The sequence below is a fragment of the Tyto alba genome, unplaced genomic scaffold (genome assembly GCF_018691265.1).
Source record: "Tyto alba isolate M040663 unplaced genomic scaffold, T.alba_DEE_v4.0 Super-Scaffold_8, whole genome shotgun sequence".
In the NCBI taxonomy this organism is placed as follows: domain Eukaryota; kingdom Metazoa; phylum Chordata; class Aves; order Strigiformes; family Tytonidae; genus Tyto; species Tyto alba.
This window is the reverse complement of record NW_024881329.1, coordinates 2,446,426-2,463,119: the sequence shown is the minus strand read 5'-3', so window position 1 is coordinate 2,463,119 and position 16,694 is coordinate 2,446,426. Positions and strand designations below refer to the sequence as shown.

Sequence of the window (16,694 nt, the reverse complement as noted above, 5' to 3'; positions counted from 1 at the left end):
CGAGGAGGTGGGCAGCGTGGTGGTGGGCCGGGTGGTGGAGGTGGAGGTGGTGACGGTGGTGACGGTGGTGGAGGTCGGCGTTCTGCGCGTGGTGACGGTGGTGGGGCTGGTGGTGGTGGGCAGGGGGCTGGCGGTCGGGCAGTCCTCGTTGGGGACGCAGCAGAGGACGCGGATCTTGTAGTTGAGGCACATCTTGAATTTGCCGCTCTGGTCCTGGTTCCTGCAGACGAGTCCGAAGTGGACGTCGCACTGCACGACCTGTCCGACCTGTTGGATGGAAACGTCGGGGAAGTCCTCCGCCCGGCACTCGATTTCCTTTGGCTGCTGGCAGACTTCCTTGCCGGCGGCCCGGATGTGCTGGTAGGTTTCGAAGTCTCCCTGGTCGGGCCCGGAGGCGGGGAAGTCGACGTCGAACCACTCGCTCCAGGAGCAGACTTCGGGCTCACAGGCGGTGGTGGACTGGGTGGTGGTGGAGCTCACGCTGGGAGAGTAGACGGGAGCTGTCGGCGTGGGGCTGGTGGTGCTGGTGGAGGTTTGGAGGGTGGTTTCCGAGGAGGTGGGCAGCGTGGTGGTGGGCCGGGTGGTGGAGGTGGAGGTGGTGACGGTGGTGACGGTGGTGGAGGTCGGCGTTCTGCGCGTGGTGACGGTGGTGGGGCTGGTGGTGGTGGGCAGGGGGCTGGCGGTCGGGCAGTCCTCGTTGGGGACGCAGCAGAGGACGCGGATCTTGTAGTTGAGGCACATCTTGAATTTGCCGCTCTGGTCCTGGTTCCTGCAGACGAGTCCGAAGTGGACGTCGCACTGCACGACCTGTCCGACCTGTTGGATGGAAACGTCGGGGAAGTCCTCCGCCCGGCACTCGATTTCCTTTGGCTGCTGGCAGACTTCCTTGCCGGCGGCCCGGATGTGCTGGTAGGTTTCGAAGTCTCCCTGGTCGGGCCCGGAGGCGGGGAAGTCGACGTCGAACCACTCGCTCCAGGAGCAGACTTCGGGCTCACAGGCGGTGGTGGACTGGGTGGTGGTGGAGCTCACGCTGGGAGAGTAGACGGGAGCTGTCGGCGTGGGGCTGGTGGTGCTGGTGGAGGTTTGGAGGGTGGTTTCCGAGGAGGTGGGCAGCGTGGTGGTGGGCCGGGTGGTGGAGGTGGAGGTGGTGACGGTGGTGACGGTGGTGGAGGTCGGCGTTCTGCGCGTGGTGACGGTGGTGGGGCTGGTGGTGGTGGGCAGGGGGCTGGCGGTCGGGCAGTTCTCGTTGGGGACGCAGCAGAGGACGCGGATCTTGTAGTTGAGGCACATCTTGAATTTGCCGCTCTGGTCCTGGTTCCTGCAGACGAGTCCGAAGTGGACGTCGCACTGCACGACCTGTCCGACCTGTTGGATGGAAACGTCGGGGAAGTCCTCCGCCCGGCACTCGATTTCCTTTGGCTGCTGGCAGACTTCCTTGCCGGCGGCCCGGATGTGCTGGTAGGTTTCGAAGTCTCCCTGGTCGGGCCCGGAGGCGGGGAAGTCGACGTCGAACCACTCGCTCCAGGAGCAGACTTCGGGCTCACAGGCGGTGGTGGACTGGGTGGTGGTGGAGCTCACGCTGGGAGAGTAGACGGGAGCTGTCGGCGTGGGGCTGGTGGTGCTGGTGGAGGTTTGGAGGGTGGTTTCCGAGGAGGTGGGCAGCGTGGTGGTGGGCCGGGTGGTGGAGGTGGAGGTGGTGACGGTGGTGACGGTGGTGGAGGTCGGCGTTCTGCGCGTGGTGACGGTGGTGGGGCTGGTGGTGGTGGGCAGGGGGCTGGCGGTCGGGCAGTTCTCGTTGGGAACGCAGCAGAGGACGCGGATCTTGTAGTTGAGGCACATCTTGAATTTGCCGCTCTGGTCCTGGTTCCTGCAGACGAGTCCGAAGTGGACGTCGCACTGCACGACCTGTCCGACCTGTTGGATGGAAACGTCGGGGAAGTCCTCCGCCCGGCACTCGATTTCCTTTGGCTGCTGGCAGACTTCCTTGCCGGCGGCCCGGATGTGCTGGTAGGTTTCGAAGTCTCCCTGGTCGGGCCCGGAGGCGGGGAAGTCGACGTCGAACCACTCGCTCCAGGAGCAGACTTCGGGCTCACAGGCGGTGGTGGACTGGGTGGTGGTGGAGCTCACGCTGGGAGAGTAGACGGGAGCTGTCGGCGTGGGGCTGGTGGTGCTGGTGGAGGTTTGGAGGGTGGTTTCCGAGGAGGTGGGCAGCGTGGTGGTGGGCCGGGTGGTGGAGGTGGAGGTGGTGACGGTGGTGACGGTGGTGGAGGTCGGCGTTCTGCGCGTGGTGACGGTGGTGGGGCTGGTGGTGGTGGGCAGGGGGCTGGCGGTCGGGCAGTTCTCGTTGGGGACGCAGCAGAGGACGCGGATCTTGTAGTTGAGGCACATCTTGAATTTGCCGCTCTGGTCCTGGTTCCTGCAGACGAGTCCGAAGTGGACGTCGCACTGCACGACCTGTCCGACCTGTTGGATGGAAACGTCGGGGAAGTCCTCCGCCCGGCACTCGATTTCCTTTGGCTGCTGGCAGACTTCCTTGCCGGCGGCCCGGATGTGCTGGTAGGTTTCGAAGTCTCCCTGGTCGGGCCCGGAGGCGGGGAAGTCGACGTCGAACCACTCGCTCCAGGAGCAGACTTCGGGCTCACAGGCGGTGGTGGACTGGGTGGTGGTGGAGCTCATGCTGGGAGAGTAGACGGGAGCTGTCGGCGTGGGGCTGGTGGTGCTGGTGGAGGTTTGGAGGGTGGTTTCCGAGGAGGTGGGCAGCGTGGTGGTGGGCCGGGTGGTGGAGGTGGAGGTGGTGACGGTGGTGACGGTGGTGGAGGTCGGCGTTCTGCGCGTGGTGACGGTGGTGGGGCTGGTGGTGGTGGGCAGGGGGCTGGCGGTCGGGCAGTTCTCGTTGGGGACGCAGCAGAGGACGCGGATCTTGTAGTTGAGGCACATCTTGAATTTGCCGCTCTGGTCCTGGTTCCTGCAGACGAGTCCGAAGTGGACGTCGCACTGCACGACCTGTCCGACCTGTTGGATGGAAACGTCGGGGAAGTCCTCCGCCCGGCACTCGATTTCCTTTGGCTGCTGGCAGACTTCCTTGCCGGCGGCCCGGATGTGCTGGTAGGTTTCGAAGTCTCCCTGGTCGGGCCCGGAGGCGGGGAAGTCGACGTCAAACCACTCGCTCCAGGAGCAGACTTCGGGCTCACAGGCGGTGGTGGACTGGGTAGTGGTGAATGTGCTAGTGGGCTGTTGTGTTTTGGTCGTCAGTGTTGTAGGGATTGAGGCTGTTGTTGTCTCTGTTTTAATCTGTGTTTGTGTCGTTGGTTCTGATGTTGTTCCTTTGTGAATATGTTCTGTTTCTGGTGGAGGTGCTGGTATTGTAGTTGTTTTATGTTTCGTTTGTAGTTCTGGTGTTGTCGATTCTTCTGTGGATGTTGTACTTTGCGTTGAAAAAGTCGTGGTTGTTTCTGCTTTTTTTGTTGTAGTATGTGGTGCTGTACTCGGCTGGCACGGTACTGTTATATTTGTACAACATTTAAATCTTATTTCATAGTTGTAGCAGATAGGTGGTAATTGGTCTTTATTGTAGCATATCAACCCTTCTTCTGTGTTACATATTATTTCTTGCTCCAGGAGGGGATATGGCACATCAGGGAACCTTACTGCTCTGCATTCAACTTCTTTTCTGTTTTCACAGACTTTGTATCCCTTTTTTCTAATGTTCTGAACTGTATCAAAATCTCCATCATCATATCCAGACCCTGGATAACTGACATCATACCACATTGACCAGTAACATTCTTCTTCAATGCAAAGAGCAGTTGTTGATGGAGAAGTGGTTACAGGTGTTGACACTTCATTTGTGGTTGTGGTTGTTTCTTTAGTAGATGAAGTTGTGTATGTTGTACTTTCAGAAGTTGTAGTAACTGGTGATGTTGGAATGGTTGAAAATGATGTAATTTCTACAGTTGGACTTGATGTTTCTGTGCTCTTAGCTGCAGTTGTGATTGGTGTTGATGTGCTGGACTGTGTTGTGGAAGAGCATGGTACAAAAACACAGCATAAGATTCTGATTTCATAATTGTAGCACATTGTTGAAATTTGATCTCTGTTGTAACATATAAGCCCAGCTGTTGTACTACATTCTACTATTTGGCCAAGTTCTTTCAGTGGTATGTTAGGGAATTTCTCTGCTCTGCACTGAACAGCCCGTGGATCTTTACAGACTTCATATCCTTTAGCTCTCAAATCATCAAAGGTTTCAAAATCTCCACCATCATAACCAGGGGTTTGCAGACTCCCGTCATACCATTCTGACCACTCACAGACTTCATGAACACATACTGATGTAGTTGGTGACACTGTGAAAACAAAAGAGACCATGAAAGTTAGAATAAATTCCCATGGATATTCTACTTTTTGCTATATTAAATGGACTGAAAATTTTCCTAAAGTCATTTACTTGCCTTGTTAGCCCGTAGTGCATCAGTTTAGTGTACTTATAATTCCATATGAAATAGAACAGCAAATCCATCACTCGGCAATTTAATGTACTAACATACTTGGAAATGTAACTGGAAAATCTTTTACAAAGTGCTGAAATAATTCTTGGGCATAATTTATACACATTGGAGAAAAAAAAAAAAAACCACCTCACATTTTTTTTTGCATTTGATTCAGCGTAACTGCTTGGCTTGTATCTTGTTTCAATATTTACTAGTCTCTATGGAATGTAAAAGCCTGATTCAAAGCCAGTGGAAAGAATAACTTTTAGTCTATCCATCAAGATTCTTAGGTACATTTTTCTTCCAAATGAGTTGACTCCTCATGTAATGTGCTGCATTGTCTTTGCTCCTCCATTTGAAATAAAAGATATCCGGTGCAGCGGTATTAGCACCCCTACACTTTGTGCTTTATCTCTGGTCTTAAGAAACTATTTATTGGTTGGGGACCAGTCCATAAGCTTTTGCAGGTGAATTTTCATTGTGAAATGGCTGGAAAATGGCTAATGAATTCCAGCAGTGCTAATTGTTTCTGTGATTTCAAAACCTATAATTCTAAATTTTATACTAAATACTTGTTTCATTAAACAACTTGTGCCCATAGTATTTATAGATTACCAACCTGAAGAATGCTGAATTCTAGAAATGAAAATTTCAGTATCTCAGTGCCCATATCTGAGCAATCCACTTAGTACTGCAATTATAAATACTGTGAACTCTATCAGGAATTTTACAGAAAGCAATAATTCTGTACTTTAATAGGAAAAATAATGAATTATTCATTCAGTAAAGATTATTCCAGTATAGAAATAGTTACAATTACAGATAATAAATCTGATGCTGTTTTTTAATCATTCACTATGAAGATAAACAAAATAATAGTATCAAACCTGTGTGCAGTTGTTTTCATTTTGGTGTTTCACAAGTGGTTTACTTTCTATGTCTAGTTCCTTGTATCTGTTTGATTACCAAACACTGACTGAAACCAAATGCTAATAACAAATGAGACTTACTGACATTTATTTTGTGGTTCTCTTAATTCACTTATGTTGTCATTGTGGGCATGGTTTTATAGCTGTATTGTACTCACTAATGAGCAGAACCTGCTCTTAGGGGCTATAAAGGTTGTACCTGTGGAAGCAGTGGCAGGTGGTGTAGTGCTGAAGTGAAACGTTGTTGTTGTTGTTGTGGGTGATGTTGAGGTTGGGCATTCATAGACAACCCTCTGAATTGTTCCATTGGGACCACAGGTTGCAACAATACACCCTCCTGTGCCATCTGTAGTATTGTAGATCACATCCTTATAGTTGTATTTCTTTCCCTCATAAATGCAGACACATTCTGTAAATCAAAAGAGAGTGTTATTCCTTGGTAACCAAAACACAGAGTAGAGTACCTCAGATACATCCTATTCAGATAAAAACAACTTTGTCAACATACCATATTCATCATATTTGCATTTTTTGCCATGAATTGTGCATTCACTGGAAAAGAGAAAGAAGGAAATTATGAATGTGAATATATTGGTTCATGACATAATTTTATTGTTTCAATTTTTTCTAATGATCCTTTACTATTCATTGTGTGTTTAAATGTAGAAAGACCCTATCTTCTCTGAGTTAGATATTTAGTTCTGTTGTACACATTCAGGCTAGGTAGGATCACTCCGTTTTCTGGCAAGAAAGGCAACTCTTCTATGCCAACATACTAAATGTGCAATATGGTTACCGGTGCTTTTGGGGGCTGGGCAAAGATGTGGGGAGGGGTGATTTGAAATGTTCTTATCTCCCTAGATAGGTATGCTTATTTTGGGGAAGGGAAAGTGCAGTAAATCTATCATTTGAGAAAAGATTATTGTATTATGGATGTTGAGGTTGTCTACACAGAGAATCTCTATCAGCCTTCCTAAAGGCACAAGAATGCATTCTGTTTTTAAAGGGAATTTATCTATTATCTGTTAAGAAATGAATCTCGATATTTTTATTAACTAAGGGCATCTGTACGCTGCATAAATTTAAGTAAATATAGATAGGTACTTAGCAAGTTAAGTTTAGTGCAGTTAATGACATAGATGATGTATACAAAGCTGTCTATGAACTGCAAAACATGCCATGAAAGTTGGGTTAGTTCTGATGGGCTTTGCCATTCTGACTGCATTGCTTACAGTATTCAAGTGTAGCTACTTTAAAGGTATCTTAGGACATTCGTTAACTGCTTCACAGCTGATTCTGCTAACTTTCTGCTATTTGGTAGTGCTGAGTAGCACTTGTCCCAACATGTCATCAGTTCTGAGAGAATGTGTGGGAATACTTGCTGACTGTTTCAAATATGCAAGTACCAGTGTAATAACAGAAACAAGCTGAAAATAATGAGGATTAGTTGCCCACTACCTTCTAAATAGCTTTACATAATGATTTTAGGGATATCTTAAAAAAAAATTCTCAGACTATTGCCATAGCTATTATTATTTGGGTTTACTTAATAATGATAATAATAATTTAAAAGTACTGTAATAAGGATATGGAATAAATAGTAAATTAATCTCTATATGGTAAAATGTTTCACCATGTCATCATTTAAGTTCCAGGAAATGGAAGAAAATTAGACATTATTCAGCAGCCTATGACTGGCCTAGTTCCTGATGGCAAACAAAAAAAATAATGGATGATGAATTATGTTCCACAACTTTAAACTCAATGTTTAAAAATCTTTGTTAATCCTACCATGATTGACAATTCTGATTTGAAGGCATCTGCATTCCTGGTTTGTAATTTTTTCCATTTTCATAACAACCACAATTAGAAACACAAGTCATGGTTTCTTCATCAAAATAGGGCTTATTCTTTGGACATTGTGGATAGCAGCCTACAATAAAAAATTAGAATTATGTTGACACTAGGCCTTGCACAAGTAGAAGCAACCCTATAATCTGCTTACATCTGTTTTCCCCAAATTATCCTATATGGTAAGTGGAATTTCAGGCTCTGTTACTGCTATTCCTTTGATTGCACAGTAAGCTTTGGAGCATTTGTCCTCATCTTCACTTCAAATAAATTCATGATTCATTATGGAGTAAGATACTAATTAGAAAATCACTCTCTATAATTTCTAATATAAACATGTCATATACTGAGTAATATAAATTCTATTAATCATATTGCATTTTAACTTTTATAAGTTGAATGAGATATGCATAATTATGTTTACCTTCTAAACCTCTCAACTCATGAAGGCATTTCCCACTTGGATTATTGCAGGTCTTCATACAAGGGGCTCCACATGGCTTGTAGTGCCACTCACATTCCCCTTGTGGGTTGTAGTAATCGCAGAACAGAGCTAGAAGAAGGAGAAATGACAGAAGACCTTTGATCATTTTGCTCTACAGTCCTTCAGTTTTGTTGGGTAAAAATCCCGTGTCATCAGCATCATTGCATAGGTAGTAGACAGTATATTGTCTTATTTCTAATTTAGTGCAATTGTTACACTTCTACCACCATTTGACACCAATAAAGTTATAAAGCATAGAACAGAGTTACATACTAATCATGAAAAATCACTGATTTTAGCTAATATGCATTAGTATTCATTTACACTGAGATGGATGCAGACAGGTGGGAGGATAATATATTATAGTTCACCAGTTGTGTATCATGACTGGTGAGTAAATCAGACACTAATGACACCACTGGTAAAGTTATTATCAATGGTTTCATTTTAAGAAGATAGATTGGCTTCCAGTGACTTACCCAACTTGTTTTGTGTTTATTTTTTGATACTTTTAGAATACAACAGTTTCTCTTACAGACACAATTTTACCATTCTTTCTTTAATTGTTCTACTTCTTTTTCTTATTTTCTTCTCTATTTTCTTTCCCTCTGGACCCCTTCAAAAAATAGTAGGGTGAAACTCACGACAAATGGCTGGGGTTCTCCATGAAATGCAGATGTCCAGCTCATTGCACGCTTGAGCATAGGCAGCTACTGCTGTACAGAAACATTCACAGTCTCCTCCAGTGTCACAGGCACAAGCATCATCCACGCATGCTTGATAATATTCATTTGGTTCAACCTGTTGGAGAAAACATTTGAGTTTTCATGCACTTGTCCTCTTTGAAAAGGCATTCCCTGTCCTAAAAAAGTTGAATAAAATATCTGAAACTGACAACTCTGTGAGAGAAAGATAAGAAAGGAAGAAACCATGAGAATGCTTTGAAAAATCAAGATGAAAATGTAGAATAAAGCTGTTACTAATAAGTTGTAATGCTAAGAACTATTTGATGTTGAAGATACACTTGCAGATAGAATATTGTTACATTACTACAAGCTAGCACACAGTCATATATGTCAGGTGGCTGATATTTATATTAGTAGAAAATTATGCCCTTAGAAAATAAACATATCCTGAGATTTATTTGTGATTTTCCTTTCTATTAAAAAACCCCAACGATTGATTTCTTTAGTGTACTAGTTCAAGTCACAACCTGAGAAAATGAAAATACTGTCTATGCATTCTCGCTGGAACTTGGTCTGATTTCACCTTGTCATGCTTGTATTGTAGTGTATTTTTCAGCTATCTCACATAAAAATTAATGTAATTACTGGCTTATGAGAATTTAAGCCTGAAGTTTTTGTCATACCTGGGAGTGACACTTTGCAAACACGTCACTGGTAATGATGCTACATTGTTTCTGTGCCCAGGCTTTCCTGTATGGGTTTGCAGTGCATGGATCCTTGGTACGATTGGCATTTGGGCAACTAGAAGACACTTTCCAGCTATTGGCAAACTCTAGCACATTTCCGACCACAGACTGACTGCGAGTAGTGAAGTCATTATTTCCATTGCCATCATAGTTTCCACAAAGTCCACAAACATGTCCCTGCATGGGGATAGACAGAAAATGACAAAGATCAGTAAGGTACAGTTTCTCAGTACCTGTGAGTAACGGACCTCAGGGTGAATCTTATTTGAAATTATATGGGCCTCTTCAGTAACAGTCTTGGACAATTTGATAAAATACCTTTCATGAAGAGATGTCTCTAACTTGTTCTTATGAAGGATAAAGATCAGAAGCAGAATAGACTTGTGGTTTTTGTTCTTAGTATCGAGCAAATTAGTTTTACCTAATCCTGAAAATACTTCCTCAGTGAGGGCTTTTCAAGAAGAAAGCTACTGTTGTAGTTGCTATTATGCCATTGCTGAATAACACAATTTAAGGAAAATGTGTAGTACACAAGCTAAGTCAACACTACATGGATAATAATACACAATTGCTGCTCTTTCAGTCTTCCAGTTACAGCCTAAATTTCCATTTTCTCCTTTGAGAGATAACTTTAATATGTTTCAGAAATAACTTTATCCAGGATTTGTATTTTAAAATGTACCTGAAAGCTGGGACTAAGTTTAATGAATATACTGGTTTTCTTGTCCCACATGAGTATCAGGCCAACAGTAGTGTCAACCACCAGGTAGATGCCCATGGAACGGATTTGGAATGGCATTTTTCCTCCAGGTGTCCTCTGGATGACATCAGAGTGTCCATCACTCAGTACCAGCTCATAGTTCTAGGACAGGAAAAGAAAATGTTAGAGGCCAATTTAAAAAGTCATCCATTAGGTACAGTTTTATATATTGCCAGTAACTGTTATTGAAATAATAGCTCTATTATCAACAACATGATTCTATTCAACAACCATACGTTAAAAATTTCTCTTTAGAATTCCATCCTTTGCTTTCTCTAGCAGAGAGCAGAATCGTTAGCAGTGAGCAGAGAAGTGCAGTAATATTTTCACTGTCTTGGAGGACACGTCTGTGATGCTGTCTATCTGGGACAGCTTTTTCTGTCCTTCTGCACATTAGGCCCGGGGTACAACTTATTAAAGAAAATACTTACTCCTAGGAAAACTTTAATAGACTTAGAGCAGGTGGTTCCTGTAGTGCCACATGGAATGTTCTCTGTGATGACTCTGAAGGTTCCCTGATTCATACTTTGTTGACCACAGTAGTTCTGAAACGGGGGAATGATATTCAGTGTTAACTATGCTACGTGGTCATATGTAAAGTGCAAGATCATTTGATAATGCAAAAATCTGGGAAGGACTCTGTTACCTGGACCAGAACATATTCACAGTCTCCTTCAAAATCAAAGCGTTTGCCATCAAAGGTTGTGTAATGCCCATCGCCATAAACAGAACAGGTTTCCAGGCAAGGCTCCTCAGAGCAGTGCCATTTTCTGTTTCTACATGTGCTATGTAAGACAAAAGGCACTCCAAATGTAAAAACCAGATATAAACATAATATTGCTATATGTACATTCCTACATGTACATCAATCTGATTTTAAAATGTGTTAAGCCTATAATGAAAATTAAGGTTTGCTTATTCTCAGAAATGCAGCATAGCTCAAGAGCCTTTGGGATTTACCCAAAGTCTGTGTTATTGCATGATGTCATGAATAATTTGGGTTAGAAAATACTTTAAATATTTCATATTTCCAAATCTTGTTGTTTGTATTGAAATGTAGGGATTGCTTGTGAGGAAAAGCTTTCTTGACTCAAATGAATATGACAGCATCCAAACCATATTGTTCTCCTGACCATTTCCAACTTCAGTGCTGTGTGCCATTGTATAAAATAGACAGAGCTTGGTTTTTAGGTACTAAATCAATCATCTTATGTAGGATTCCTTCCTATCGATCTTGATACTGCTAGAGTCAAATGCTGTAGTTCATCTTGAGCTTAAACTATTCCCTTTCAGATGCTTGAAAATAATAATTTTCAATATGCTCTTACCAGTTGTTACAGCCAACTCGGATTGATTCCCCTGGTCTGTAGAAATTCCCGTTGTGAATACATGGACAGTCTTCTGGAGCTATACAGCCACCTTTACCATCCAACACTTGATTATGAGGACATACACAGCCAGAGACACAGTGGGTTTTGTACTGTAAAGACCATATAGAAAACATGACTTAAAATATTTCTCTGATGGAAGAGTCCAGCTGCAGCTGGTAATTGTAAAAGAGATCCAGTTTAATGTGCTTTCAACAGGGTATAAAGAGTCTATACTTACACATTCCATATCTAGAGTCTGACAGCTCTTCTGGCATCCTGCTCCTACCACGTCTGTAGTGACATTGCCACAGTCAATATAGACCATGGGAAGTATGCAGACTGAAAGAGAGAAAAGCCATGAGTAATGAGAGATCAACTATATATTTATACGGTTGTGTTTCCTTAATGCAAACTGTAGGAAAAAAAAAATAAAAACCACTCCCTTGTGGGTTATGTGTACTTTAACATAATGCATTTGACCAGAAAGAGAAACAGATTATTGTTTTGAAGTCATGCCCATCTGGTTTTTGTGCTTATGTTTGGACTACTCATAGAAATTAGTGTTTAGTTAGCGTTGTAAAATTCTTACTCTCAGAAAAAAAGAACAAAAAGCAAACAATAAGAAAATAAAGATCCTGGTTTATTTTGTTGTTTTTTTTTTTGTTTTTTTTTTTTCTTTAGGATTTTAGTATTTTATTTTAAATGTAGATGGTTTTCTCCTCATGTTCAATGAGGTGACCAAGTATTCTTTTCCTCTGTGTAACCCAGGGGATTATAACTTTTTTCAGCCATCCGAAAGGTAAGACAGTGTTTCTTTACATTTGGGAATATCTTCTATATTACAAAAGTCATCAGTTCATTTCCTTGTTTGATTTCAGAATTGTAGAATTTTCATTAAAAAAAAAAAAAAAAAAAAAAGAGAGAACTAAAAAAGGTGAAGGTGGAAAGGGAGAATTAAAGAAAATCTTAAGTGATATGTTACCTGGTTCAGGTTTCTCTCCAATGCAGCTCAACTTTCCATAGGTACAAGTGCTATAAAAAAAAAGAGAATTATTTTTTTTTGCTTTTCCTTGCTAATTTTCATCTTGTTTCCTAATGAATTTAAAATAATGAAAAATTACTGTGTGATAAAACAGAGAAAATATATGTTTTATCAGAATGGTTTTTGCTATTCAAAAATATTTTATGTTGGAGCAGACCAAAATACAAGTATATTCTATATAAATACAGGTTTGCTCTCTCTGTTTGCCTGGTTAAAACCTGTCCTTCAAAACAATTCAGATTCAGTTTATAATGGGAGTTATCTGTAATGGGATTACCAAGCGTTTTTTGCCATGGAACAAGTCTTTTACAGTCATGGATAAGAAAAATATGTGTGGTGGGGAGGGAGTGAGTGACTGGGTGCGAGTTTGGCAGTTAGCCAAGGCTAACCCACCACAGTGTGGTTTGCTGAATTCCTGTAGTAGTCTGAGTACAATCTTCCAGACATGGAGAGCCCTAACAATTTTTAAGGGTCTGTGATTTGTTGTATTGAAATTATTAGGGAGATAAATCCATTTGATTTTAATAGATTGCATAATGCATATGTGGTTTCACGATTGCCTATATTCAATCTTGTTCTTTACAAATCTCTTACCAGACAACACCGTTATCATGAATAACTTCTCCAGAAGACAGGGGCATTCCCTTGTAGTAACAAGGACAGCTAGTAGCGGGCACACATTTGCCACTCTCATCCATGTAGGTTCCATTTATGCAGGTGCAGCCATCAACTGGGACAAACGTGATGCTGCAGGTGACATCAGGCTCACTCAGAGACCGGCAGGTGGGTTGACAGGATTCGACATTGTAAGTGTACTTCAAGGATTTCGGACACAAGGTGGTGTATTTTGCTTGAGAGTAAAAAGGTGAGTTACATGTGAAGTTCATTTAAGAATGAATATAGATATAAATGCAGTATTTGAGGTAAGGTATATATGATAAACATAGCAATGTATGTACATGTGCTATATTGATATCCTTGATAGTGTAATGTTGGGGTTTTTTTACTGCTAGAACACAATTTTCCCCTATAAATGTGTCACATATGCAAATGTTTTGTCCAGGTTAAAAAACGAAAAAAGTTCAGTTATATTGATGCATAGTACGTTTTTTCTTCATTGTTATTTTTATGCTTTTTGATAAAGTAAATTGAGAAAGAGCCTACTTATTTTACTCCTACTGCAAGGATACTGAGGGCCATGTTGCATCTGCTGGTTCTGAGCAAGTAATCTAACAAATCCTCTGTATTATATTTCTCCCTGCTTACTGCTTATCTTTTATGGTATTTCCATCTTCTTCAAAATCTTGAAACTCAATTCTAGATTTAAAACACAATTTAACACAATATGCTGTGGGCATCCCTGAGAGCTGCTGTGTGGGGCCTTCTGGATGTATTTTCAAGAGACAAAGGGATATAGAACTTACTGCAGGCTTTGCTCCTCCATCCAGTGAGGAGAATTCCTTTAGCGGCACAGGCCCTGACATAGCTGGAGAGGGCAGCACACATGCAGTCCTCACTCTTCTCACAGTTACACGTGTCAAACATGCAGTTCTAAGGACAGAGGATGACATAGGATCATCAGATTGTCACGTCCAAGCCATGGCTCTCTATACTTTTTGGAGTGTCCTGTTCATTAGAGCTAAAAGCAAGAGTAATCCATATGCATAAGTAAATATATGCCTGGTTTTGATTTGAAGATTTCATTGGGATTTTTTGATTGAAGATTTCACTTTCAAAAAAGATTCTTTGCAAGGAGAGAGAGTAGTTAAATGTCCACAATTTTAAAATACTTTTTATTTTTCTTGTGTTTTTTTTTTTTTTTTTTTTTTTTTTTCGGGTGTTAGTAGCTTTCCCAACTACTTCCAGTTTGTAGGCACTGTGCCTTATATACTTAGAAAAAGTAGAGGGTATTTGATGCCACCCAACTGTAAGGGCTCAGGCTTAGGAGCTTGGGCTATCTGCATCAGAGGAATGAAGAAATCAAGAAGTCATTTAATGTGTTGCTATGCTGGGCAGGTCACTATAATCTTGTCATTCCAGAAGATGTTTGTTGAACATAATCTTACAGATTTCCAATAACAAGGAGGCTTTGTAAAGTCCCCAGGCAGTCTGTTCCAGAGCTTCATCACCTTGGATTCCTGGAACATTTTTCACATCTTATCTAAATCTCTTTGCTGCTTCTTATGCACATTTCTTGCCATCTCCTTGGATATATGCAAAAGACTTCTGAGAGCAGTTCGGAACAACTAAGCAAAGCACTAGTTAAGATTCTGACTAAAGTTTTCCTTATATCTCAGGAGGGACAGCTTTTGTCTTTTGACCTGATAAGGAGTCCAGGGAGTCAAAGCTCCTAGCTTAGACATTTAGGTTAATATCTAAAAATATGGGCATTACAGAAATACACCTGTAAATTTATCCTCTTAGGAATGGAAAGAACGATAGTTTTACTGAGGAGTAATTATTATGATGTGTATATAAAAATGAACATTTGGTTTGAAAAGAACTATCATGAATTCATCACCTCCCAGTTGGCAAGTTATTCTCTCAGGTGTTAGTATCAGAAATTTTATATTTTTCTTTTAAATAGGAGAAAGATAAGAGCTGAGTACCTTCTCATAAACCTCTGGATTCACTGTTGAGTGACATTCAGCAAAAGGTCCCATGGTATCAGAGAGCAGTCCACACCAGTGCTGAGCATACTGGTCTGTGAATTGAAAACATGGTAAGAATTTCTATTGTACTTCATTATCCAAACTCTTGTCCCAAAGTAACTGTACTTCCTGCAGAGAAATTGCAGAAGCTTAACTTCACAATTGAATTCACCTCTGCATTTGCTGAAAAACAATCTTTTACTTCCTCTATACAGAAATATGAACTCTTCATAAACTGAATGCTCTTAATTCATGGTAGTTGTCATGGAACAAGGTAAGACATCCTTAGCTGAATTTTGAAAAAGAAGGTTCACATTGTGAATTAAAAATATTTTAGTTCATCTCAGAAAGCAGAAGAGTGGCTTGTGAATGCTGAAAAATTACATATTTCATTGGCTGAAATGGAACCTGAGAGCTATGAAGCTCTGAATTATAAGTCTGGTTCACAGTTTAACAATGTAAAGACCACACTGAGTCCAGTGTTCCATGGGGTTATGCCCAGCTTTCTTCTTGTATGACAATCAGTCCTTTCCAGAATGGATGCCTGATACTCTGTAAGGTTCCAGTTTCCTTTAAACAAGTTGGTAAAAAAAACTTGCTTCCTTTATCCAAAAGAATATTTTTGAAGAATCAAAATATTATCCTAGTCATTATCAATTAATTGAAGACTTTTAGTGACAACTGAGGAGAATTGTGTGTGTGCAAACGATCCACTGTTACTTTGGCTAAATGCTTGGTGGCTGATCAGCTTATTCCTTCTTTCCATCCTAAAAGAGAGGTTGTTATATGCTGAGCTTACCATTTTGTATGCTGACAGTACAGGGGTCCTCGAAGGTATTTTTGGCATCAGGACAGTCAGCCCGAGTTTTCCAAGTATTACCAAAGGCAGCTGAAGTACCCTCTATTACACCACTTGTGGTTTTGAAATCATCTGTCTGCACGTCATTGAAGTTTCCACAAAGACCTAAAAGGAAGCATGTGGGTGTGAAAATCTCCTACAGAATGAAGCATACTGATGAAGGCAGTTGTTATAAGATCACTTACCACAGGTCTGGCCTTTATGTGATGGGTCTAAGTCTATAAAAACTTGCATGAGAGGCACGAGCTGAATCTGTAGTTGAAGACCAAAGGTTGTTTGCAGAATGATGAAGAATGATGATGGTCTGAAGATGGTGACATTCGCTAGGGATATAAGAATATGAGAATTATAATTTCATATGAAATGAGCAGTTGAAATAACTGTTCATTATATAGAGGTGTGTTTGATATAATTCCAATTTCTGAAGAACTGGGGGAAAAATGATCCATACAGGTTTTCAAATCTAGCACCAAAACAGGCTGTCCTTACCCTAAACAACAAATGTATAAAACCCCTCCACTTTCTGTCAGGTGTTTTGAAATAAGGTGAAGAACACAGACTTTTGCTGCTATTTAAAAGACCACCTTTGCTTGATGAAAATGATATAGCATTATTTAGTGGTAGACTCCAAGCAGGACCTATTCTGTCCTTTCATGGTTTGCTTTCTGTCCAGGTGCAGTAGTATATGAGAAGAACTGGTGTGAGAGAAACTCTCCAGTGATGAATGTGCACTAAGCAAAGGGACAGAAGGAACACAGGGAACTAAACAACTTGAGATATTGGAGTCCTGTTGAGTATCAGAATTTTTCATTCCTCTCTTCTGACA

The 16,694-nt window shown here is 41.9% G+C and overlaps 1 protein-coding gene across 1 annotated transcript in view; it reads right to left on the bottom strand.

The window, feature by feature from the left end:
• LOC104356796 (mucin-5AC) overlaps positions 1-16,694 on the bottom strand; it is a 55,542-nt gene that overhangs the window by 29,823 nt on the left and 9,025 nt on the right. Inside the window, 18 exon segments of the mRNA XM_042784874.1 lie at positions 29-4,346; positions 5,619-5,828; positions 5,928-5,971; positions 7,211-7,352; positions 7,695-7,823; positions 8,399-8,555; positions 9,124-9,363; positions 9,869-10,048; positions 10,378-10,491; positions 10,593-10,731; positions 11,275-11,426; positions 11,555-11,655; positions 12,299-12,348; positions 12,953-13,208; positions 13,783-13,909; positions 14,968-15,062; positions 15,809-15,973; positions 16,054-16,191. Coding sequence (XP_042640808.1) covers positions 29-4,346; positions 5,619-5,828; positions 5,928-5,971; positions 7,211-7,352; positions 7,695-7,823; positions 8,399-8,555; positions 9,124-9,363; positions 9,869-10,048; positions 10,378-10,491; positions 10,593-10,731; positions 11,275-11,426; positions 11,555-11,655; positions 12,299-12,348; positions 12,953-13,208; positions 13,783-13,909; positions 14,968-15,062; positions 15,809-15,973; positions 16,054-16,191 — 6,757 coding nt within the window.